This window comes from Phyllostomus discolor, chromosome 12 (genome assembly GCF_004126475.2).
Source record: "Phyllostomus discolor isolate MPI-MPIP mPhyDis1 chromosome 12, mPhyDis1.pri.v3, whole genome shotgun sequence".
Lineage (NCBI taxonomy): Eukaryota > Metazoa > Chordata > Mammalia > Chiroptera > Phyllostomidae > Phyllostomus > Phyllostomus discolor.
Window position 1 is genome coordinate 51361580 of NC_040914.2, and position 24353 is coordinate 51385932.

Here is a 24353-nt window from a genome sequence, read left to right on the forward strand (position 1 = left end):
GTGAGGCAAGTGACTTAACTTTTTTTTGTGTGCCCTGACTCTCTTATCTATAAATCAGGATAATAATGAAACCAATTTCACTGAATTGTTATGAAGATTTAAGGAGGAATACATGAAAAGGAATTAGGACAGGGCTTGGCGGGGGGATAAATGTTCAGTAAGTGGCAGTTTCTGTTATCGTTGGTACCTTGCAAATTATATTGTGTCGAGCCCCCGAAAAGTGGCTTTCTTTTCATTGTTACTGTTGATACACGGGTAATGTGCACTTCACATTGCTGACTTAATGGTCGCTTAAATAGGCTCTGAATTCCTGTTTGAGAACTGTGTCCCCAGGTGGTATGTGCATGCGGGTGTCTGTCTCCTCTGAGTGGACACGTGCCCAGTTAGTGAGTCACGCTGACCCCGAAGACGCCCTAGACAGCGGCGTTCACTGAGAGCGGCCTGGGCGGGGATGGCACGTGCCTTAGGTAGACGTTACCTGGCAACAAGGGCCGCAACTCTGCCCACATGACTTTCACGGACCTCCCTTTCCCTACCAGGTTGTTACTTCATTTAGAGTTTCAGGAGTCACCTGGTCAATAGCACGAGCCACTCCAGTATCGTGGGACACAGCTCTCACCTCAAGAATCTTAGGGAAAATAAGAATTTTTTTTTTCAGGGTGGGCAGATGTATATGGCAAAGTTAATTAGTTATATCTCTGTTCACTCAGGTCTCAGAATTAGAAGGATAAGAGTGCTTGGCAGATCAGTGTTAAATGATAATGTTAAGGCCGTGGTAGACAATGAACAGGGCATGCTAGTACATTTTATAAGTGATTTCTATAAATAAAAATGGATTCTAAGAACTTCCTTGAATCCAGCAGTTATTTTGGGTAGCGCCCCCCCCCCCCCCCCCGCCCCCCGGTCACCTTTCACCCTGTGTAAATGCTGTATGTTCCCGCCTGGATCACAAGCTCCTGCCGGCCAGTCGTGTGGTCCGACGGATGTCCACCGCGCAGCAGGGACGCATGTCGGGTATTCGTGTGAGTTCGCCTTCGGCTCATTCCCTTCCGTGTGTCACCTTCCGTGTGTCACCTTCCGTGTGCTGGGCCCGGAGTCAGAGCCGCCGGTTCCCGGTCACAACTCAGCCCGCACTGGTCTGGATGTTGCATGAGCCGCTCAGCTTAGCTGGGCCCCAGACTCCTTGTGGGTAATAATGTGGTTAGTAACTCCCGCTCCACCTGACTCTTGGAGTTTTTGTGGGGATTATACGGGATAAGAAGATGTTCATGAAAGCGCTTTTCAAAGTGTGAGTCTGATGCCTGGGTTGGATTTGGGTCTGTTTACTAATGGGGGAAGATTTGGCAAGTTGCTTCCCTTTCCTGCATCTCAAGTTTTGTTTTTTTTTTTTTATCTCCAAAACAGAGATGATAATGCCTTTACCTCACAGACCTATTTTTAGAAGTCAATTATAGTGCGCATGTGACGGCACCTGGCATGGAGTAAGTGCTCAATAATGTTAGCTGCCACATCACCTTCGTCATCATCATCACCACCATCACCATCGTCACCACCACCCTCAGCATGACCATCACCACCATCTCCATCACCATCACCACAACCACCATCACCCATCACCACCCTCACCACCATCATCACCACCACCACCGTCCTCACCACCACCACCACCCTCACCACCCTCACTACCATCACCACCCTTACCACCACCATCACCATCACCCTCACCATCACCACCATCGCCATCACCATCCAGAAGGCATCCGGATTAGAGATATTGACCTCTCTGGTACAGATTAACACTGAACAGGGGCTTAGGCCATATAAAAATGACAGGCAGTTGTAGAAGCTTTATGGTGGTTCTCAGTGACTGGCACTCTAAAGGACCTAACACTTACTGGCCGGCTGCTTATCCCATGCTGGGCACTGTTCTATTCCGAGGACCTGTGGGTAAAACTTGAATCCCATCCACCCTGTGAAGCAGGTGCTGCACATAGCTTCCCCTTGTTGCATGTAGCCTCACCTTGCGGGTGAGGAAGCTGAGATACGGAGAGGGTGGGCCCCGTGCCTGCAGAGCTGCGTCCTCTCTCCCTGCCCTGCTGAGATCCCCAAGGACAGGAGAGACCTCCCGACCCAACAGCCACCGTTTTCTCTCCCCTGCGGCCGAGACCCAAGCAGCCTGTCCCGTCAGCTGTGCTTGCTTAAGTTCGAGCTCTGTGCCGCCTCGCCCCCAGCTGAGAGGCGGTGACATTTGCAGGGCAGCGTGGCGTTGGTGTGTGTGTCATCATCTTCCCAGACCTTCAGGTTTTGCAGGGACGTTTCTCTCCTGCCCGGTACTCCCCTCTGCTGAGCGCCCCACACTCATCCCCACGTCCGCAGGTGGCTTCGGGGAGTGACTTACTCTCTCTGAGCCTCAGTGTCCCCATCTTTGGAACAGAGACACCTCACATATGGTAACTGCTGGGTGAAATGAGACGGGGTTGATAAAATGCTGTCGCAATGCCTGGCACATAGTAAGCGCTCACTCAATGTCCCTCTTGCTGTTCTTGCCACCACGGAGGGACCCATGGTCTCGGCGTGCGGGCGATAGAAGGGTCTCAGCCCCGCATCCTGGTCTCACCCTCCCGAGCCGTTGAAATTTCCACTAGGGCTTTGGTTTGGATGCTCCCGAATGAAGGGGTGGGCAGGAGGGGGGTGGGGAGCCGACAGATACAAAGGAGTGAATTATAACAAAGAGGCTTTCTGCTTCAGTTCTTGTGCAGAAAACATATGTTCAGTGAGGCAGGCAGCAGTCGGGTTAAAGACACACTGTAGGGCCGCAGACAAAAGGCCGGCGCTCCTCCTGCATTCACAATGTTTCCAAACATACTCACTTGTCTCACTTGTTAGGGATTGGGCTGTCAGCTGGATCCTCTTGCCCGTGTGATTTCTTTTTCCCGCTCCCTTTCAAAGGCCTCCCCGCCTCCCCCGCTCCCCCCAATGTTTTACACTTCATATAATCCAGTGTGCCTGACAGCCCACTTCAGCCTTTGTGCTATGGATACGGGGGCAGCAGTGGGAGGGGGGCCGGGGCGGGGGCGGGAAGCAGGGAGCCGATCTGACAGAGATCCTGGGGAACTTTCCATCTCGCCCGAGGATCGGAAGGTGCTAAGCCACTTTAGGGACAAACGTCACCAGTAGCTCAGTCACTTAGTGCTGGGGGTAGCTAGCCATTCTTCACCTTCGAGTAGCAGGCCGACCCCCTGATGGGGCAGCGAGTCTCGGCAGTGCCGGCGGGGAACTGGGGGGCCTGCGCTCGCTGCCGGGGGGTTGGGGCTGTCCTCGCTTTAATTTGTAGGGTGAATCGTTTTTGATGAGAAGACACAGTTAGGTCAAGGGCCTGCAGAAGCAAATGCAGAGAAGTCGTGGTCATTCTCATTGTGTGCAGTACAGACGTGTGTCCGTACTCAGTTCTTTTTTTATTTTTAAGATTTTATTTATTTATTTATTTCTAGAGAGGGAAGGGAAGGAGATAGAGAGAGAGAGAGAGAGAAACATCAATGTACGGTTGCTGGGGGTCATGGCCTGCAACCCAGGCATGTGCCCTGGCTGGGAATCGAACCTGCGACACTTTGGTTCGCAGCCCGCGCTCAATCCACTGAGCTACGCCAGCCAGGTTGTACTCAGTTCTACACCCAGGTAGAATGTTGCTCTGTGCGTGTCTGTAGTTAGACTTCCTTATTTTTTTTATTGAAGGTTTTGCACCTCTGATACGTTTATTTCCCTGGATGAGACTTTAGAAACATACTCTTATGTGAGTTATTGTGTAATTATGTGTACGTGTGTAATATAAAAGTTATTATCTGTAACACTTGGATGTATAATCCATTAGAGCTTCCATGGCCGTGAGCCGTCAGCTGGACACGTAGAAAACTCTCACGCCAGTGGCTCTTGGCCGTTTCGTCTTCTCGGTCTCAGTTTTCCCATCTACAAAATGGGAGTTCTGTTACCACCGTACCTTACAGAACACACCCTAACCAAACCAAATCAGTACCTGCAACGTAATGGTCAGTGGAAACACTGTCTGTGTTGAAATCTTGCGGCTTCGTCGCCCACAATTGAGTCAACTTCACTGCTTTTGTTTCTTTTTTCTTCTAAGTCTCTTGCTCCCGTTCTCCGTTGCATGATCTTGTTAATTAGTTGACTTGCTCATCCTGGAAAGCACCGGCAGATTCCGAGGAAGGAGGGAGGCCGGGTATTTCCCATTGGCTTAGAGCGCTAAATGGGTTGTTAGCTCATTTCAGCGGCGGAGGCAATTACCGTCCTGTTAATGAATAGGCAGTCAAGTGGAATTTCCCATATAGACTGTCTTGTGGTGTGAGGATAATTTCAACACCTAAAAAGCCCCAGACATAAAACATTGTATAAATATTTGCTAATGAAAGGTGCCAACGAAGTCATCCCCCGCCAACCCCGACAAAGGAAACGACTCGATGCTGTTACAGTGTTTGGTGCTGCCATTGGAAAATGCCGGAAAGGAAAACATTGTGGAAATGTGTCTATATTACCCCCCACCCCGGGACTGAAAATGAGTCTGCAAAGATTTTACTAATGGATGACGCTAATAGCCTGCAAATTGGGATAGAATGTCCCCTGAGCTGGCCCCGCCCTCCTGGCCTGCGGTAGGAAGATACATTGATATTCTTCCCCACGTTGAACGGATTCATTTCACAGGGTGTTCTGGGAAGGGAAGGCGATGCTCAGACGAGTGCGTTTGTGAGGCTTGCCCCCTCGCGTACAGGTTTTCTTGTTCCTTCTTGTTTTTAAACAAAGCTGATGCTTCAGAAGCTAGAATGATGCCTGGACTCTCTCGGCAACCATAACGATGCCGTTCTTCCACCTCTCTGTGAATCAGCGTTATTATACGGACCGCGCGTAGTGGCCACGGAGAGGAGACGATGGAAACAAACGAATCTATTAGGCTACTTGGAAAACAGAGAGGGGGAAGAAAAAGAACAATGATTTTGTAAACTCCACAAAGGTCAGAAAAAAGTCTTTCAGTAAGTATGCAGAGACTAGAAATCAAATCCCATTTCCTATCATAAGAAGCCCGTTGTTTTAGCCACGGTAGTTAATGTACTGTATGTGAAAGATTTAAGACTCGTTGGAAAGCTTTGCTTCTGTTTTATTAGGCTGCTATTGAAAAGCCAGCAACATAACTTGGACTAGGTGCTTTGAGATTTCTTAATGGGCTGTCAGGGGCAAGACACCAGGGCTGTGCTATACTAGCTCTTTCCTGTACATTAAAACAACAGGGGCCAAGCGATCACATACAGAAGTATGAATTACTTGATGCTTTCTCTGTTCCATATGGCCAGCCATGTCTTTGGCAATTAATCATGGGCAAAATCAGTCGAGTGCTTTCTGAAGCATTGAAGTCAACATTTAGTTGTACCTGTGCCAGTGGGGGCGAAGGGTTGCGAGTGTAAAATAGCGGGGTGGGGGCTGCTGGCGCCAAGGCCCACGCAGCTGGCTTCTATAAACAACACTTTTTTTCCCCCTCTTTGCCTTTTTTTCCCCTCTTTCCTTTTTCTTTCCTTTTTTCCTTCTTTTTCCTTTTTCCTTTTTTTCTCTCTCTTTCTTTTTCCTTTCTTTCTTTTTTCTTTTTTCTTTTCACTTCTTTCTTTTTTTCTTTCTCTTGCCTTTTTTCTTTCTTCTTTCTTTTTCTATTTCTTTCCTCTTCCTTCTTCCCTTCCTTCCTTTCCTTTTCTTTCTGTTTTCCTTGACAACCACATGGACCACTTTAACCGACTGCATACCACTCTGAGGTTCTAACTTCCATTCTTTGCCCCAGCACCACAGGTTAAGCGTGCAGGGCAGGCCGTCTTCTGCTCCACAGCCTGGGTGTGCCAGCGGCAGCACCCACCCACCGCCCTGGGCATCCACACGGTACCAGCCCGGCTGCCCTGGGTCAGGAGCTTGTGGTGACGCACGTGAGGTCCAGTGATCTCCTACTGGTGGGAGGAACCACATAGGAGGAACCAGGAACGTGCTCTGCAAACACAAGTAGCTATTCAAGTTCACGGCTGTAGTATTTTAGCATTAAAAAAAAATCAGTGTCCATATTTTCTGCGATCTTTCTCCCCCCAATTGTTTTATCCGTAGTACTGCTGATGATAAGAATAATGACAACTTGTCGCGTTTATCAAGCAGGTCGTGTGAGCCAAGCCTTGTGCAAAGCGCTTTGCCTGGGTTATCTCCTGGAGTTGCCCTGTGGGATCGTCCCGGGAGCTTTGGGCTCCGTCCCATTGACCCCTTTCCAGACAAGGAAACTGATCAGAGGGGCATTCCCCCCGAATTCCTTCCCCGCGCACACTGTGGACTAGTCTCAGCTCCCTCAGCTCGCCGGTACGCGATGGAAAAGTGCTGAACTGTGCCTTGCTGGCACACGTTTGAAGATTTCATCGCGTAAACTCTGCCGAGACGTTCGTGTAAATAAAGTGCGTCTTGGAGATGAGCTGGACCAAGTGTGTTCTTAAGTGGGAATAAAAGGCCGCTTTGTCGGCAGTCTCTCTGAGACTTCTGCCTTTGTGCCTCCCTTTCAAGACGGTCTAGCTTATCTCCTGCTTTCCCGGGTGAGGAGACTCTGCAGGGTGGGGGAGGGGAGGGAGGGACGAAGACAGCAGCCTTAAGTAGTCCAGCGGACTCGCCCCCCTGCCAGGGACTGGGTGTTATCTCTGAGCCGGGGTCATCCAGGATGTGTCTTCTCAGATTCAGGAAACAGGGGAAAGAAAGTTGGAACATTGTGTAAACATTAGCACCCCCCAAAAAACCTCCTGCTCCGGGGAGGGAGATAAAGTCGGCCAAAGGGCCGAGAGGCCTGTTTATTTGTTCTGCGGGGCCGTGGGTCCAGGCGTGCTGGAGACCCTCGGTGGTGCCCAGTCCAGGTTAGGGAATGTGAAGGCGTCACTCAGCGCCGAGCCGCAGGCCTCACAAAAGGGCCGTCTGAGACTGACAATCAGTAAATGAAGGGAGACCTGAGATCGACCTTTCTTTGATGGGACCAGGGCTATCTCAGTGGGTTCTGTGCCTTTCTTCTTTAAAAAAAAAAAAAAAAAAAAAAGGAAAGAAAGAGAGGGGAAAAAAATGTTCCTGGACTTTTGAAGAGGGGAGCCCTGGTCGGGTGTTTGACAGCCCGTGGCAATGTTGATGCGAGGAAATGGCTTTCCCAGCTGATAACATCTCAAGCCAAGTTTCTTCACAAGTTGAACCTTTAGCCCTTATTATCAGCCCCGGCATATCTTTGTAATTTGTGTGCGCAGGGGGAAACACAAAGCCGAACATGAGGCAGATATGTATATAAAAAGTGTTAGGATCGCCATTTCGTCCATAATGACGGCATTACGGTTTCGGTGGTGGGGAGGGAGGGGAAGCAGGCGGGTGGGGGAACTGGAGATCTGGCATCCTGGTGTTCATGCACCTTTTGAAATTGGAAAACCGGTAGCAGAGTTTTCTTTGCCTTTCTCTCTCTCTCTCTCTCTTTTTCTTTTCCTTTTTTTAAACAAACTAAGCAAAGGGGTTGTCAGCCCTAGATGTGGAATGCCTCCTGTTGTCATACATTTCCGTAGAAAGAGTTCTCATTGACTGGTAACCAGGATGGAGAAATCTGAGTTTCAGAGTTAAAGGTCTATTAGAAGCTGTTACAGTGGTCCCATATCAGAAAGGGGCCCAAAGAACTGAAGACACATAGAATATTTAGTAAAGACTAATGCTGTAATTCCCCCTTTAAAGCCTCAGAGTGTCAGAAAACGTTGCATGCTACGAGTTCTGCAGATAACACATGCATTTTGGTGATGCCCCAGAATTAGGACTGGCTGAAAGTGCCTTAACATAAAAACGTCTCCAACAAGAATTCGGCGAATTGCTCAGTCTTCATCGAGTGAATTTAGAACTTTTCAAGAAAAATGTGAATGTGGGGCTTAAGAATTTTGGTTTTTCTTTTCTATCTGTACATTCCTGCCCTCCACTCCCTGCCCTGCTTGTGGATTTTTTACTTTGGTTTTATGCATGAGGTTATGGGCCAGGGGAAACTAAAAACACTGGAGGAGTTTTGGAGGCCCTCAGAACGCTGCGGGCTGCCAGAGTCCAGAGCAGTTTCCTCGGCTGAAGTGGACAAAGAGAGACTTCTTCCTTTGTCTCGCCAGCATGGTCTGCCAGGTTACATGTTTTCCTAGTGTTGTGGTAAAACCGTGTGTTTGTGGACACAGCCACCCAGATGGGTGTTGCCCTTCTAAGTAGTCACCTGGAGATTGCCTATATTTTTCTTGATGCTATGGCTTAAAAAATCATCTGTACAGCTCTTCTTTTAAGAATTATCCTCAGGAATGATTTAACTCAAAACCAAAGCTTGCTTCACACATTGCTTTTTGATCCTGAATAGCACTCCCTGGCTTGACTGTTTGCTCTGGCTTGGCACTGGGCCCCGCCGATTCAACGAGCATCCGTGAGACGTGGGGCCATGCGAGGGAGGCACCGTGGAGGGTATCAGGAATAAATGGGTCCGGACCCTGCCTGTTCTGTAGAGCCCTCGAGCTGGAGGGGCCACATCTAAGGGATACACAGGTGCAGTGGGATAGGACGTGGTTTGTGCGGTGTGCGGGGGGCACTTTGCAAGAGCTGCCCAGCTCTGCCGCATTTAGTACCAGGATGTGGTCCGTGGGAGACTCCGCAGAGGAGGCGTTACTTGAGATGTTTCTTAATAAGTAGCATAGACGGTAGGTAGGAAATAGACAGGGGGAGGGTAAGAATAGTACGGGAAATGGAGAAGCTAAAGAACTTAGGAGTATGACACGTGGACATGAACTAAAGGGGGGATGTGGGTGGGAGGAGGGGTGCAGGGTGGAGGGGAGTGAAGGGGGGAAATGGGACAACTGTAATAACATAATCAATAAAACATATTTAAAAAAATAATTTGTAGTTACTGCTAAGTTATGTAGCCAGGTACAAGTCCCGGTAAATATATGACATAGGGCAGGCACGTGTTTTCAGGGAATTGCAATTAGTTTTACATGGAAGAGAAGAGGGCAGGAGGTAAAATTTAAGAGGTAAGCAGGACCTAGATTAAGAAGAGTTTTTTGGGTCAGGTTAAGGAATTTGGCCTTTTCTTTCTTTCTTTTTTTTTTAAGATTTTATTTATTTTTAGAGAGGGAAGGGAGAGAGAGAAACATCAATGTGGGGTTGCTGGGGGCCGTGGCCTACAACCCAGGCATGTGCCCTGACTGGGAATCGAACCTGCGATGCCTGGTTCACAGCCCGAGCTCAATCCACTGAGCTACGCCAGCCAGGGCAGAATTTGGCCTTTTCACAAAATTATTATTATCTGGGGGTCCCTCACATGCCAGTAACTGGAGCGCAGATGAACGGAGGTGCTCCGGGTTCGCTGGACTCTGGAGGCTGAGGCCCCTTTGGCCCCGAGCTTCTTCCCGGAAACACCAGGTCATCACGAAGGCAGCTTAAAACTACGACCGTCCGTCACGCTGGCCTTGAACTGGAAAGGAATGAACATGCTCAGACTTGTGCCTCTGAAAGACCGTTCTTCCAGGAGAACAGCTCACGAAAGGGGCGAGGCTGACACGGACACAGTTTTGGATGCTATTTCACGGTCCGGGAGGGAGGTGGGCCTGGGAGAAGCCTCTGGCAGTGGGGATGAGATACGCGTGAGCTCCACTGAAGGGCGGGACTAACAGCACTTCACGTTCAAGTCTAGGGAGTGCAGGGAGGGGGAAGGGAGGAGCCTAGGCTGATTCCTGGGGGTCTAGTTTGGAGGACGGCATTGACCGTGATGTTATCTGCCCCTCTGGGGAAACACAGGAGATGGAGCGGGTTGACCAAGAGGAAAGAGATGGGGGAGCAAAGATGGTCAGTTCACAATGGGCCAGTGAGGACGCCATGTTTGAGGTGTGTGCAAGGAGAGATAGCCAGTCGTTGGCCCTCTGGGGCTAGAGCTCAGTGGAGGGTCTATTTAAAGGTAGACATGTAGGTGGCATTAGTCCACAGGGTCCTCTGAAGCTATTGGAGGGGGAGGTCACCCAGAGAGAGAGCAGAAGAAGGGACGAGAGGTGAACCGAGAGGGCAGCTCTGGGCCGCAGTGGAGGGCCCTAGAATGAGGGACCCCCAGGAGGCTGAGAAGGACGGGACAGGTGTGGGCGTGCTGGCCCAAGTGGGGGAGGTGTCTCCTCATGGAGAAGCATCACGCAAAAGCCGGACTGGCTCTAAAAATGGAGCCTGCCCTCCAAGGACAAATTTATTACCACGGGGGATTTGCAAAGGGGTGTGCTCCAGGTGGAGGCTCTTCCTGGCTGTGACTGTTCAGGGGCGGCAGCCTGATTTCCTTTCGGAGTTTTCCGTTTCAAGTAATAGACACGTTCAGGAGTTCCTTCTGTCAAAATAGGCCGATGAATGAGTTCAAGACGAAACTGAACATTAACAATCAGAGGGGCGTCTGTGCTGGGCAGTCGCCCCGAGAGCTCCCGTGGACAGGCTCTGCCGTCCCTTCCACGCTGCCGCTGTGGGAGTGGCCCGCAGCCAAGGGGTGTCCGCGGGGATTTGAACGGCCGGCCCCCTTCCGAATATCCTCAGTCTTTTCTTGATAGGCCAGCGTTTCCGTCAATGGCTGTTGAAAAGGAATTACAGTGGGATGAAACTCAGCCTCCAGAGCTTGAGTCCCAGCTCTGTGGTTTGCTCTCCCTGTAGTTTGAGGGGAGAAGTGGAAGAATGTGCTTCTGGTAACAGGATACTGTTTAAAAACTGCTGCTTGTTTGAAGACAGTTCTGCGCTGCTACTGACGGGAAAATGACCTATTAACATTTCCGGTGCAAAGCCAGCCCTCGAGGAACCGACGCTCTATTAGGGAGAGAAATTCCACTGGAAATACTTGTAAAAAGAATGCTCTTTGACACTCTGAAATGTCCTTTTTGGGCAGTGACTTCTCTTCACTCTGAATTCCACAAAATACTATACTTTGGGGTCTGAACGCTCCATCTGAGTTCACCCATCCTTTCCCAATAGTCAGAGAGATTTATTTTGTAAGAGATTTTGTTTTGTTGTCCAGATATATTTCTTCCTATTTTTTAGTACGATTTAATTATGAGATATATTTGTATGTAAGCGTGTTCTCTCCATTCATTCTTGTCCTAAAAATGTGATGAAAATGAATTTAAAAAAAAACCAAGTTGCATAGACTTTTCCTACAATCACATACACTGTTCGGCACATACAGTTGGTGAGCATTAACACATATAACAAAGCCGGGCAGTCACCCCTGCAGACGGCACGCGGAGCAGGAGCAGTTCCGTGGCCCCCAAAGGTCCCTCATGCTGCTGCCCTTTCGCGGTCACACTCGTCCACCCGAACCCTAGGGCTAGCGCTGATTTTCTCCCTGTCCCTGTGATTGGCCAGCCCCAGAAGGTCGAACCAATGGGATCGCTCACACCTTTTGCAGTGAGCCTTGGACATCCGCCCGCCGGAGGGGTCGCACAGATCGGTGCTCGTCCCTCTGCCCTGCCGAGCAGTCGGCACTCCGTTGCGTGGGTGGGCCGCCAGGTGTCTGGCCACGCCCCTTCCGCAGGACCTGTCGGCTGCCTTCAGTGTTTGTCCATCGTGAGAAAAGATGCTGTCAACATCGGCGCACATGTTTTCGTGTGAGCATATGTTCTTCATTTCTTTAGGTAAACCCCTAGAAATGGGATTTCTGGGTCCCACATTAAGTGTCTCTGTCCCTTTTATAAGAAACTGCCAAACCGCTTGCCAGAGTGGCATTGTTTTGTGTTCCCACTAACAATGCCCAAACTTTTCAAACGCTCGCACGCTATTTAAATGCGCTTGGGTTGGGGCTGGCGAGTGGCGTGCCCCAGTGCCTCGGGGTTTTGAAGCGACGTCTCTCGACAGGGAGGTCCTCCAGGTGCCCCACACCAGCTTCAAAGAGAACCGCTCCAGGTTTTTACGTGGAGTCCTGTGTAAGGGTACATTTGGGGAGAAAAGAGGTTTACGTGTGAAGTTTGAAAACCACTGCAACAGGGCGATGCATCCCGAGCTGGGGTGCGGACCGCGGGTGTTCCCCGGGGAGGGGCTAGGGGGCGCTCCAGCGCTGTGCCCTCCCTGGGGACCACACGGTGAGAAAGCGGTTCCCTCTCGGCTGCTCCGCAGTCCCTCACTGGACTGACGTGTCTCTAAGGCTCTCCATCCCGAGTTCGTGTCCTCTTTTATAGACCGGGGGTGGGGGGGTGGGGGGCGGGCAGCGGCAGTCTCCCAGCCCTCAGCAAGCACTAACGTCTGCCTAGAATGAAATACACACAGCTCTGTTTCTAATGTATTATTTCTGTGGTTATCTGCTCATGTATGGCAAGTACCACTAGTTTTGCGTTTTTCTTCTGAAATGAATTCGTTTTATGGTTTAAAAATTGGGTCAATCTGAAGGAAACTATTAAATAGTATATGCCTTATACACAAAGACGGCAAGAATTACGAGAACGTGCTAGCATGACTGAAGTTTGGGGGAGTCTGACCTAGGGGATCTGCCCATTTAAAAAGACCACCAAGTGTGAACCCTTTTGAGAAGCGAAGACAGATCTTCCATAAAGCACGTAACTGTCTCTTTCTTAATTTACCTATAATATTTTATGGGTTTATATGTTTATATAATAGCAATTTCTGAAAAGAGGACAGTCTCCTGTTGCTCTTTTTGTTTTTGCAATACTTGTTTCTTAAGTGCCTTCTCGATTCACTGTCTGACAAATGTTCGTTCGGCAAGCAGTGGGGACACGGTGGTGAGCTAATCAGACGAGGTCCCCTGCCCTCATGCAGCTTCCTCTCTTCAAGCCTCCTTCCCCTCTTCGAGCCTGTTCGTGGGAAACACAGACTCCGGGAAGACTTAAGTGTTATGAAAGGCAAAGAAGAAGTGAACGACATTTTTATTTCTCAATTTCAGCTCACATTCGGTGTGATTTTATATTAGTTTCAGGTGTGCAGCCTAGCGCTTAGACAATGATACAATTCACGGTGTGATCCCCCTGATGATTCCAGGATCCGCTAGGAAGTTATTTTAATGCAGTCAAACTGAGGAATAGTTTCGTTTTCCTCGAGTCTTTGGAACCACCTAGATGCATAGTTTGTCTTCTCTTGGAAGCACTTTTGCACTTGGGGGGATGTACTACGGACCTGAAGACACAGTGAGAAACTGCATGGCTTTCTGAGATCCCTTCCAATGCTCAGTGCCTCACGTGGGGTGTCACAGACGCAGCACGGGACTGTTGGTAACCTGTCCCTGCGTGCCATGCGCCGGGACCGCTCTGAAGCCGGACACCTTTTACACCAGACGTCACACTGCGCATCGGCACTGCCTGAGTTCTGTGCAGCCACTGGGTGTTTCCAGTTTGGCCCACATGATGTTTAAAACAAGTCAAAAAATTAGTTTCCAACATTTAAAACCCAGAAATGTTCACATTGAACAAAGAAACAAACTTCATGTCTATTTTGAAAAAAAAACATTCGTGAATCCCGCACCGTGTAATGAGCTTCGGTGGACGGCAGAGTCGGTGGCAGCGGCAGAAGAGTGGCTGTCCTCGAAGGCAGGGCATGTGCTCTCTGTGGGTGCTCCCTCCCTGCTTCGCTCCTCAGGCTGCCTTCCTGACCCTCATGGACACTTGAATTTGCACCCCCTGCTTTAGCCATGTGGATCCTGGGCCTCATGTGGTGGAGGAACCCGGAGAAACTAGGCTTCCCTGTCCCCCCAACCCCGGTGCCGGAGGGCTGAAAGGTTGTTGCCCTGGAAGCTCATGGATTGTCCACGGGTGGGCGCCCTCTGGGCCCCAGAGGCAGTGGTCGGGGTGCTTTCCCTGGGTAGTGCTGGTCAGGTGATCTCGGATCCCTCACGATGAGACGCTGTTTCCCGTCGGAGTCTCTCTGTGTCATCATTTCTTCGTATCCTCCCTCAGTCCCTCTGTAGGGTTTTTGATTGTAAGCCACAGAACCAGATTCCGGTGAATTTAAACAAAGTGGGACTTCATTGAAAGAGAACATTTCGATAACTCAAGGTATCCAAAGAGAAGAAAATGATCTGGACTCGGAAAGCTGAGGAAACCAGGAATACTTGGAGGACCACGGGTGGCAGGAACTAAGGAAATTGATAAAATGCCTCCAGATTTTTTCCCGTTCTTTGTCATTCTTCGTACGTGTCGGAAGTCCCGGAGAGGAGAAGCGGGTTGGCCTGGCCCCCGTCCTTGATGAGGAGAGCGGTACACTTTGGCTGGCAGCCCCTCCTAGATGACGCACGGTGAAAGATTTCCCCATGTGGAGGTCTGGGTGCTGTTCCAGGAAAGGGGGCCGGCTGTGGATGGGAAGGCAGCCCGAGCAAAAACTGCTCCCTGCCCCTCTTTCCAGGCTGGTCAGGAGGAGGAGACTCAGTGCGCCCTGCAAAATGCGAGAGAGGAGCCGGGAAGCAGTATTTCGAGTTACACGAGAGCCAAATCGTGAGTGTGCCCTTTAACGGCAGCGAGGAAGCATGGGCCTCAGATAAGGAACACGTTGAGTGACTGGAACAGACAAAGTGACAATTCCAGTCCTTGTAGCAATTGCTTGGGTTACAGCAGCTCCCAAGAAGCCATGCCAACCTCACATGAAACACAACATCTGTAAGTTCTAAAGGTTTCCACTCCAGTTACCCGCGATGAAAAGTTCTGCAATAAAAACTTGAAAGGCCTGTGCTCACTCCAATTTTTACTAGCAATAGGGTACTTTCCATTGTCTTTTTGACTGTTTTTATAGGGTTACATCAGTTTGCATGTTTCAAATACATGCATTCATGTATATGTAATCCTTTTTGATTACTGTGCTCTTATTTCTTTCTTTGCAAGGTCTTGATTTGCAAAAAGCAAGGAAAATAAGTGAACAACAGCAGCAACTGAAGTTGCCAGCATGGCTGGAAAGGGAAACTAATGTTGCAAATACGAGAGGCAGTACAGAGAGCCTCAGCTGAGTGGCAGGATGTGGAGAGAGAGAAAGTAGGAAAGGGCTCTTTTTTTTTTAAAAGGCAAAACAAACACCTCACAGTGAAGTGTCCGGTGAAAATCATTTCTAATAATAGCTCTTGTTAGGCAATTTCCCAGGAAAAAAAATCACCGGTGCGCTGAGCAAATCAGAGCAGGAACACACAGGATGCTGGTGTGTTACTGAAGGCAATGGGGCTTTGGCGTTTACCCTGTGCCATGTACATTGATTAAATGCAGAATATATGCCGGCCATTTTTGACCATCATTTACTGTATTGATTTGTTAGCAGGAGAACTGTAATAAAAAAGCCATTGATTTACTGTCCTTATTTGCTTATGGGCTTCTTTGGTATTATTAATTTTTCACTCTTCCTTTCTCTTTCTGGGGGATCATTTCTTCTAGACAAACGCAGTGCTTCGTGAAGTTCGAAAAGAGGGGGTCCCCACGGGAGTCCGGAATGAGACCTTGACCGCCATCCTGGGCCCGCTCAGCACGCGCCAGAGCCTGCGGAGGGAGTGGCATGCCAGGTGAGTCCCCGAGCGGGCGCCGTCGTCCCCAAAAAACAGGCGCTGTGCCCACCTGGCGCAGCCCTTCCTCACAGCTGGTCTCCTCCATCTTGCTTGAGGGGCCTTGAAAAACGAGCCAGTTTATGTATGTTTTCAGCCGAAGTGAGCTTCTCCTGCTCAGGGGACCCGCGTGACTTCTGACCATCCGTGGTGCCCTCTGGGTGTGTGTGTGAACACTAGTACCTTTGAGCTGGATTCAATATAAGTACCTGAGGTCAAAGAATCCTTTTAATCAACGACCTAAAAGACCAGCGTTGCAGTTTGAGGGGTGGGGGGCGGACACATGTCTGAGTTGCTTGGAAGTCGTCTGTCCGTCAACCCCCTTTCAGAGTTGACCAAGTCGGAACTACGTTGGCTCCTGCCTGATTGGTTCCTTTGCACGCACACTTCCCTGTGGTCGCAGACCTGTTGCTGGTAGAAAGTTTGTGCAAATCACCCGTTTTTACAGCATCGGTGCTTGCACACCGCATGTCACGGTATCCTGCCCCGATGTGGCAGACAAGTGATGGATGGACAGCCGGCACGGCCGTCCCCCACAGGTCAGAGTCAGCCTTCAGGGCTGCAGTTGGTGAAAATCGTTGAAATATTGTGCGTCTCTGAGCAGGAGGGAGAGGAATGGGGAAGATGAGGCCGTATGTTGTCTCCGAGTCTTATTTGAGGCTTAAAAATTCTGTGTGCTCGGGAGTCAGGAGCGTTTATTGATAGCCGTAATATTCTCCAAATGAGTTCATGCAACGGAATTTGCAATAATTGATGGCTTTACTAGTAACCATTATCATAAAAATAGATTTGTCTGCATGAGGCTGAAGAAGACCATTTTCCAGGGGTAGGAGACAGTAAGGAGGATGGACTGTCCCTTGTGATTGGGTACCGGGAAGCTTTTTCTCCCAAATACGCGTATTATCTCTAAATTCAGACTCGCCTTGAAACAATCGTTTTAAAATTCCCAGGGATGCCCTCCCCTCTCCCTGCTCTTCGGTTGTGGGGTCAGAGTCAGTAACAGTCTCCAGCCGCAGTCATTGCATTTCCCATTTAAGTTTCAATAATTACGTTTTAAATTTTCTTCGTGTGACCACGTAAGTGTGTGTAGCGAGGAAAGCATGCAGGTTTCATTAGATGATGCAGTGTCGGTGTGGGGACATGGAAGAGGCTCCTCTCTCTGGGCTTGACCTTTCATAGCTTTGCCCCCTGGTGATTCTTATTACACGGGAAAAGGAGAGAGAAAGAGAAACTGCCCTGTACCCTTCCTCCCACCACCCCCACGCCTCCGAAGACGGCGCAGCTCAGAGACCAGACGTGGAGAAGGGACGGGAATCTCCTAATACACCAAATCATCAGACAACATGGCCCGTTTGGAAGAAGTCTGGTCTCAGCCACTCTGGCCCTTCCTGCTAACAGTTCCGTCGGGGGCTGGAGCCAGGGTCAAAGTCGATGGCCTCTAGCATCCGAAACAAAACTTCTCCAGCCCTTCGTGGGAGGGGAGGAGGGGAGGAGGGGCCGACCGAGCTGCAGACACACCGCAGGCCTTCCTTAAAACTGCCCCTGGAAGCACATTTCAGGAGGGCACTGTCGAGGGGAATGCCGCGCTCAGAAGGAAGAGTGTCCTCAGAGGGTTAACTCACCCTCATCCTGTGCCCCCCACCGGATGTTTCCCGTCCCGGGGGCCTAGCTCAAAGGCTCACCCATACGATGCGTGTAAACAGACCATTCCCACTCGGCTTTCTTCTCCTCAGCAGAGCCACGTCGGGCCGCCAGGAGTCAGGCACGGCCTTGCGTGGCTGTCCGGCCCCCGGTGGGGCACGTCCCAAAACACCCACTGCTTCGCTCCCCGTGCGGCCCGTGTTCCAGAGGGCGGCCTGTTGTGTGCGTGTCGGAACTGCGCGGGGAGAAATGTGCTTTGACAGAAAACAATTAGCGCTCGCCAAAGGCCAAGCGGCAGGCTGCAGTATTTTACTCTCATCAAAGCTACCAGGGGATCAGTTAGATTAGATAACAGAGAATTTTTTTTCCTCTGCAAGTTAAATACAGATGACTGTAATTACCTTGTATTGCACATTAGAGAACGCGTTATGAATAGTCCGACTTCAAGAAGTGTGGGTCGGCCGGGACTCCTCAGCTGGCGGGAGCTTCAGTCCAAGTCGGCTGTGACCGAGGCTTCCCGCCTCCCCTCTTCAGCAGGCTCGTTGGTGATAACGGTATCGGGGAGAATTGGAAGCGAAGCTTGTGACTTGGTTTTAAAATATTGATGGTGATTGCCAGTGGGGAAGGGGGGGAGGCAGAGGAGGGTGGGGGGCATAGATGGTGCGGGAAGGAGACGGCTCGGGGTGGTAAACACACAGCACAACGTATAGGTGATGGATTAGAGAATCATACACCCAAAACCTATATAATTTTCTCAACCAGTGTTACCCCAGTACAGTCAATACAATTTTTAAAAAAATAGACAAAAGTGTGTGTCTCTGCCAGGCCAGGAGCCAAGCCATTGTTTGGGGACGACTCGCTGAAGTCTTGTAAACTGAAAGCACATGTTCCCTGTAATTTAGCTTCTGGAGGAAAGCGTCAATTCCGCGTGACTCGGGGTAACCGAGTTTGTCACAGTGTCACACCCCCCCCCCCTCGATTTCAGAGGCCCGCCGGAGTGCCGTGGGTTTCCCCTCTCCGAGCTGGGTAATCCCATAAACAACCCTCTCCAAATGGGCTTATTAGGGCTGTCGGCGCGCTTGCCCGGAGCTGGATGATTCCAAAGGGCGTCGGGAGGAGCCCTGTGAACGCCGGGTAAGTGTTAACAGAAGCGGTCCAGAGTTTCTGGAGGCTCGGCTTTGTTTACACAGCCCGCCCTGCCTGACGGACAGCTCGTGATAGCTTTTAAAGGGCCGGGCAAGCCCTCTGCTCTGACCCCTCCTCGACCCCCGCAGCCCAGAGGTCAGCCCGCAGCTAATAACGTCGGAGCTTCCCCGGGCCCTACCGTAGGAAGAGGCTGCAGGAGAGCAGCTGGAAGCGCTGGCTGTCTCCGGAAAGGCTGTCTAGGGTCCCTCTCTGATAATGAAAATGATTACCAAATTATATGGAAGTTTAACCGCAGTCGTGAGCGAGCGGAGGGTGGAGCCCGGCGTATTAGGTTTGATAAATGGACTGTGAAGAGGCCCATCTGGCTCTCGACAGCTCTCCCCCCCTCGCTCCCTACCAAGGGGAAGCGTTTTGAAATAACAGCAGTACATATAGACTCAACGACCCGTGCGAGGAGCTGGGATGGATTAAGATTTAACGGCGACAGTGGGGGAAATTATCATTTGAAAAGTGCGCTGAAGAAGAGGTGCAGTGTGGCCTCCTTGCCGGGCTGTTTTCCTAAGTGACACGGGGTGGGAGCCAGCGCCTTTGTTTCTCTCTCTCACACATCCCTTCCCTCCCACGCCCTTCCTCGACTGCTGACGGCTTTGAGGGCGTGCGCACTCTGGAGCGGTTACCCGTGGGCCCCTTAAGGAAAGGAGTGGGCTTCCCTTGCTTCTCGCGTCTCAGGATGGGAGACAAGTATTTCGTTTCGGCCCGCTGGGTCCGCTCAGAGAGTGTAGGCGAGTCACGTGTTGGAGCAAAGGGCTTTACAGGATTTGCGATCCACGTCAGCGTCTGCCCACGGACGGGTCTGTGTTTCCTGGTACTGCACATACGTGTGGCTCTGGCACACTCTCCTACTTCTCCTGCCCCTTGGCCGATTTTCTGTGAGAGGAAGGACAAAGCGCCCAGCAGCGACGGAGTAGACCTGTTTGCTTCTTTCCGGCTTGCTTTTTCGAAGAGGCGTCCTAGCGATGCTCCTTCGTGCCAGCAGTGGGTAGGTCTCAAGCTCAATGTTTGCCGGCTGGTAATGGAAAAGAGGGATCTGTTTAAGGCTCTCTCCCAGCTTCTGGTGGCCAGCGCCCTGGATTCTGCCCGGTGACGCTGGAGTTTACAGAGCCCCGCCGTCGTCCTCAGAGGCAGCTGGCACCTCCCGTGACTCTCTGTTCCCAAGCAATGGTGCTTTTCCGTAACGAGCATTTTTGTATGTTTGGTGTGCCCAGCCGGCACCAGATGCCGCCGGAAAGGAGTGCTCAGCGGTCAGTTTAAGAGCGTGTGCGGGGTCGAGAATGGACTCGGGTGCTGGGGAGAGGCCGCGGGAGGAAAGGAGGGCGATGGAGCCCAGTGGCTCTGGCCCACGCAGGAGAGTGTGGAGCTGTAGACGTCTCTAAAGGCTGGAATTGCTGTCCCGTTGAAAGCCCTTGTCTTGAACTACATTGTCTACCTAATACGGGCCTTGCCCAGACAATAATTATATTTAAAACCAAAATAAAGAACTCTTAAACATTATCCCATGTTAGCATGCACCTCTGGTTTTGATTGTATGGATACACGGGGATTTGCAAATGAGCAGAAAGCTAGGCGATGGAGAAACGCCATGAAGGATGAAGATGCTGAGAGACGAGGGAGTCTTTTAGAACTAATTGTGCTTTTTAACTTTAAAACAGTGCCCTTAAGTTTATGCTACGTAAGGTACGAATTCAAAAAATAAGACAAAAACCAGGACATTGAGGTTTTTTTAAATTGAGACATAATTTGCTCTGTTCACTGTGGCTCAGTTGGGTGTCAGCCCACAAAGCAAAAGGGATGCCCGTTCGATTCCCGGTCAGGGCACACGCCTGGGTTGCGGGCCAGGTCCACCAGTCAGGGAGAGTGCGAGGGGCAATGGATGGATGTTTCTCTCTCATATTGATGTTTCTCTCCCTCTCTTTCTTCCTTTCTCCTTTCTCTGAAAAAAAAACCCAAAATCTTTTTAAAAAAAACAGATATAACACACAAAATAACATTTCATATAACATAAACTTAATCATTTTAGAATACACAGATAAATGATTTGTTTAGGACATTTGCAACATGGTGCAACCGTAGCCATCATCTGATCCCAGAGGGTTCCCGTTACCCAGACATGAAGCCCTCCGCCCGCTGACAGCTGCTCCCAATTCCCCTCCTCCCCACGGACCCTGGCAACGCCTCACCGGCTTTCTGTCTCCATAGACCTGCCTGTTCCGAACATTTTATATGATGAGCATTCTACAGAGGAACCATACGGCATATGGCCTTTTATATCCGGCTTCTTTCATTTTGTGTATTGTTTTTAGAGTTCATCTGTGATGTAGCGTGTCAGTACTCTGTTCCTTTTGACTTACCAAGTAACACTCCCTTGTAGGGATGTACCACATTTTGTGGATCAGGTGAAGGATCTTTGGGTTGGTTCCACCTGTTGGCAGCTTCGAATAATGCTGCCGTGAACACGCATCTACAGGTTTTTGAGCGGCAGGTTCTGGTTCCTTTGTGTGTGTACCCAAGAGTGGAGTCGCTGAGTCGTGGGGTGACGCTGTGTCCTGCTTTCGAGGGGCTGCCGGACTGGCGTCCGCACCTGCCACTCCCTTGGGCATTCCTCCCAGGGGTCCCCAAGGTCCCCTCTTCCACAACCTCACCAACACTTGTTACTTTTTTTTTTAAATTACAGACACCCTAGGGGCATCAGTGTGGTTTTGATTTGCGTTTCCCTGACGACTAATCATGTTGAGCATCTTCCCATTAGTTTTTGTTAGATTCCCAGACTCGGCTGACTTGTAGTGGGCTTGCTGACTGGATGGAGTCCCAAAGGGAGCTGTTACCCGAAAGAGGCTGTGCCCACGTCCCGCTCTTCATGGGTAGGGCTGGCCCTCCACTTACTTGCACCCAGCCCAGCGGACTGGTTTCTGGAGACCTCGTGCTTGCAGCTCCCACCGCTCTCTCGCACGTCTGCCACCACGGCCTCTCTGCGCTCTGCACGCCGAGAGGGATGTGGCCCCGTGTGACTCACCCCCCAACTCCTGGGTTCAGACAGGACTCGCTCTAATTCCTATGTGGACAACTTCATCCGGGTCCAGGGAGCCTGAAAGCGGTGCTGAGAACTGTTTGAAGAAATGCGTGTGGCGGCGTCTTAGCAAAGCTTTCAGAGCTCCTCACTTCCGGCTGACAGTAACTCTCTGGACGCAGATGGCTCCGTGTGCGTGTCTTCCCCGCACGCGGCTCCGGCGACTCAGAGAGCTGCCGGGTTAGCACTTCTTTCTGGAGGTGCAAACCAGCCGTCTGATTACTGACCGTCGTCCGTCCTCCACACCGCAGCCCTCGCCTCCTGCCTCCGGGATGGATCCACTTTGGATCTCTCTCTAAGGCTCCGAGATCTGGTTGTCATAAACCAGATCTTGTGATGAGCAGGGTTTGCTTTTCTAAGGGAATCAGCTCCTGAAGTCAGAGCTGGGTGGAGCAGTCTGCGTAAATCACTCGTGCGGATCGACTCGGGCTCTAAGGTTTTCTTCGTGGATGTCTGGTTTCTCCTTTCGCTTCCTGGAGGGGCTGGGTGTGTGCACTTAAAGCGGACAAGTTGGTCCAGTCCAGTTTAGCAATTAACTATTAGTCTCTGAGTGCTTAGTAGGTACAAGTGACTGCTAGATGCTGTGAGAAATGTGTTACTTAGTAGGTACAAGTGACTGCTAGATGCTGTGAGAAATATCAAGATGAGCACCAAACGGCCTCAGCTCGGAAATGATTTATGGGCTACTGTGGAGGAAGGTGGGACGGTTAATAAGAACACAAAGGAAGCCTGCCAATTGTTACTCTGTTTTGTGTGAGGCGCTGTAGGAAACTGAAAGACAGCTTAGCCATGGGCCGTTCTCCAGGAGAACTTAGTTGGTTGGAGCTCATAAAAAGGAGGAAGCTGTTGACGTGGTGTCTCCCTGAGCCAGCTGTTCCTGATCCCCAGCCCTTCCTGGGAGTGAGAGAGAACTGCATAGGGGAAGGAGAGGGGAGGGGTGGGGAGGGGAAGGGCCTCCCTCAGGCCGTTCCTCTGAACTAGAGGCTGGGTTTCCGACCAGGGAAGGCAGAACCGAGGCTCAGTGTGACTCTGAGTCTACAGTTCACCTGCTTTGGGCAGCTGCTCTGTGCTGGTTACCCGCTGGTGTGTCCTGGCGTGGCTTCCGTGACGTCACTGCAGCGATGTGCCCCAGCCCTGGGGACTGGGCATTGGGCCCATGCTAGGGAGCTGCCACCACAAAAAGGGGACCCACCAGCCTTGAGAGTGGGCTGTGGGGCAGTGAGATTGATGGAATAATCCCCTGGGACAACACGTGACCAAGGCATCTGACCATGCCAGCTGCTGTCACTCACGCTACAGAGAGCGGCTGCTGCTTCAGGCGGAGGTGGCTGGGAGCTAGTTTGGGAGCTGTCCATTGCTCCTGGCTGGCTTTGTCGGCGGGTCAGGGCGGGCACGGGGAGCAGGTGAAGGCCATCCCTGGGCCAAGCAGGGGGGTGCTGGCCCCTTTCTTCTGTAATGCGTCTGCTCCGTCTCCTTCAGCAGTCGCAGCCTCTGCCTTCCGCTGCCCCCCGCAGAAGGGTGTGCTCTGTGTCTCCATAAATCCCAATGACTCCATAAAACCTCCTCGTAAATGCGTAGGAATCGAAACATTGTATAAATTCAGGACAAGGATTAAACGAGTCTAGAGATAGGGTTACCTTTTATCCGAGACGCAGCAACTTAAGGAGTCCAGCGTTGTTAACGTCACTCCCATTGTCACTGTCATCATCTCAGCGGTTTTATGGGGGACAGAAGCCGAGGGGCTCACGTGCATCGTGTTTCTAATGCCAGCGCATCAGCCCCAGGAACCCTGTGCTCCGGGCGAGCTCCTGACTGGGGCTGGCTGCTGGCCGTTCCCTCCAGGCGGCGCTCCTTGGACTTTGTGAGAAAACACCGATCCCTTCGTTTATTTATTCCACAAACACCGTTAAGTGCCCGCTCCTTGCCGAGCGAGCGCCCTTCCAGATCCTGGAGAGGCCACAGGGAAGGGAACCGGCGAGAACTCTGCCTTCACAGAGCCCACGTCCCGTGTGGGCGACAGGCCAGGGCGGGGCACCCAGGCGGAGCTCGGAGCTTTCCGCTAAAAAACACAGGTCCCCGTGTCCTGTGTTTCAACAGCGCGCCATAGAACCAACAGAGAGTCGGTCATCTAGCTGAGATAAAAATACACAGTTTCCTTTTCTGATCCTCACCCTAAAGTGATCATTGCAGTTCGAGTCCCAGTGGGTCGTCTGGATGCGCTGTTCACGGGACCCCAGCATTCTGGGGCCCCCACCCCAGGGAGCGCACAGCTCTCCCTTCTCCGTAGCCAGCCCGCACCTGGGTGCGCAGGCGAAAGGCGTTCGCCCGAAGGAAGGCTGAAATGCAGGGCACGCTACGTGCACAAACAGCTCCCGAGAGACAGCTGGGGGCGGGCACTGCCTGCCTCATCGGCGTTGTGATAGCCGCGTGGTATCGGGTGCGGGGGTCCTGGCCGCTGGCGGCCATCTGCCGGTCACACACTGATTCCGCAGATGTTTCGGGAGGCCAGCCTGGTGCCAGGCCATGAGGCTGCAGCGGTGGGTAACACCTGAGGAGGGGAAAGGGTGGGACCGTATCATGTAACGAAGGCTGTGGAAGAGGTGAAGCCAGGATTCTATGGAAACCCTGTTCCAGGAAAGAAAGAGGCAGGTTCTCCTGGAATGTTCCTGTGTGAGTCTCCTGTACGCCAGCGTGAAACGCGCTGGCTGCCAGAGGATAGGGAGCTCTTTGTCTCCGAAACCGAGTGAGAAACAGGGGAGAGATCCGTAGGCGGTTATGGGTTAGTGTAGGATGCAATCTGGGGGGCTCCGCTCTCTCCGGTGGACCTAGTGCTCAGCGTTCCATGGTGGGGGCGTG

The 24353-nt window shown here is 51.2% G+C and overlaps 1 protein-coding gene across 1 annotated transcript in view; it reads left to right on the forward strand.

The window, feature by feature from the left end:
* FTO (FTO alpha-ketoglutarate dependent dioxygenase) overlaps window positions 1-24353 on the forward strand; it is a 307443-nt gene that overhangs the window by 155055 nt on the left and 128035 nt on the right. Inside the window, exon 8 of the mRNA XM_028502124.2 lies at window positions 15423-15547. Coding sequence (XP_028357925.1) covers window positions 15423-15547 — 125 coding nt within the window. The remainder of the gene's footprint in view (window positions 1-15422; window positions 15548-24353) is intronic.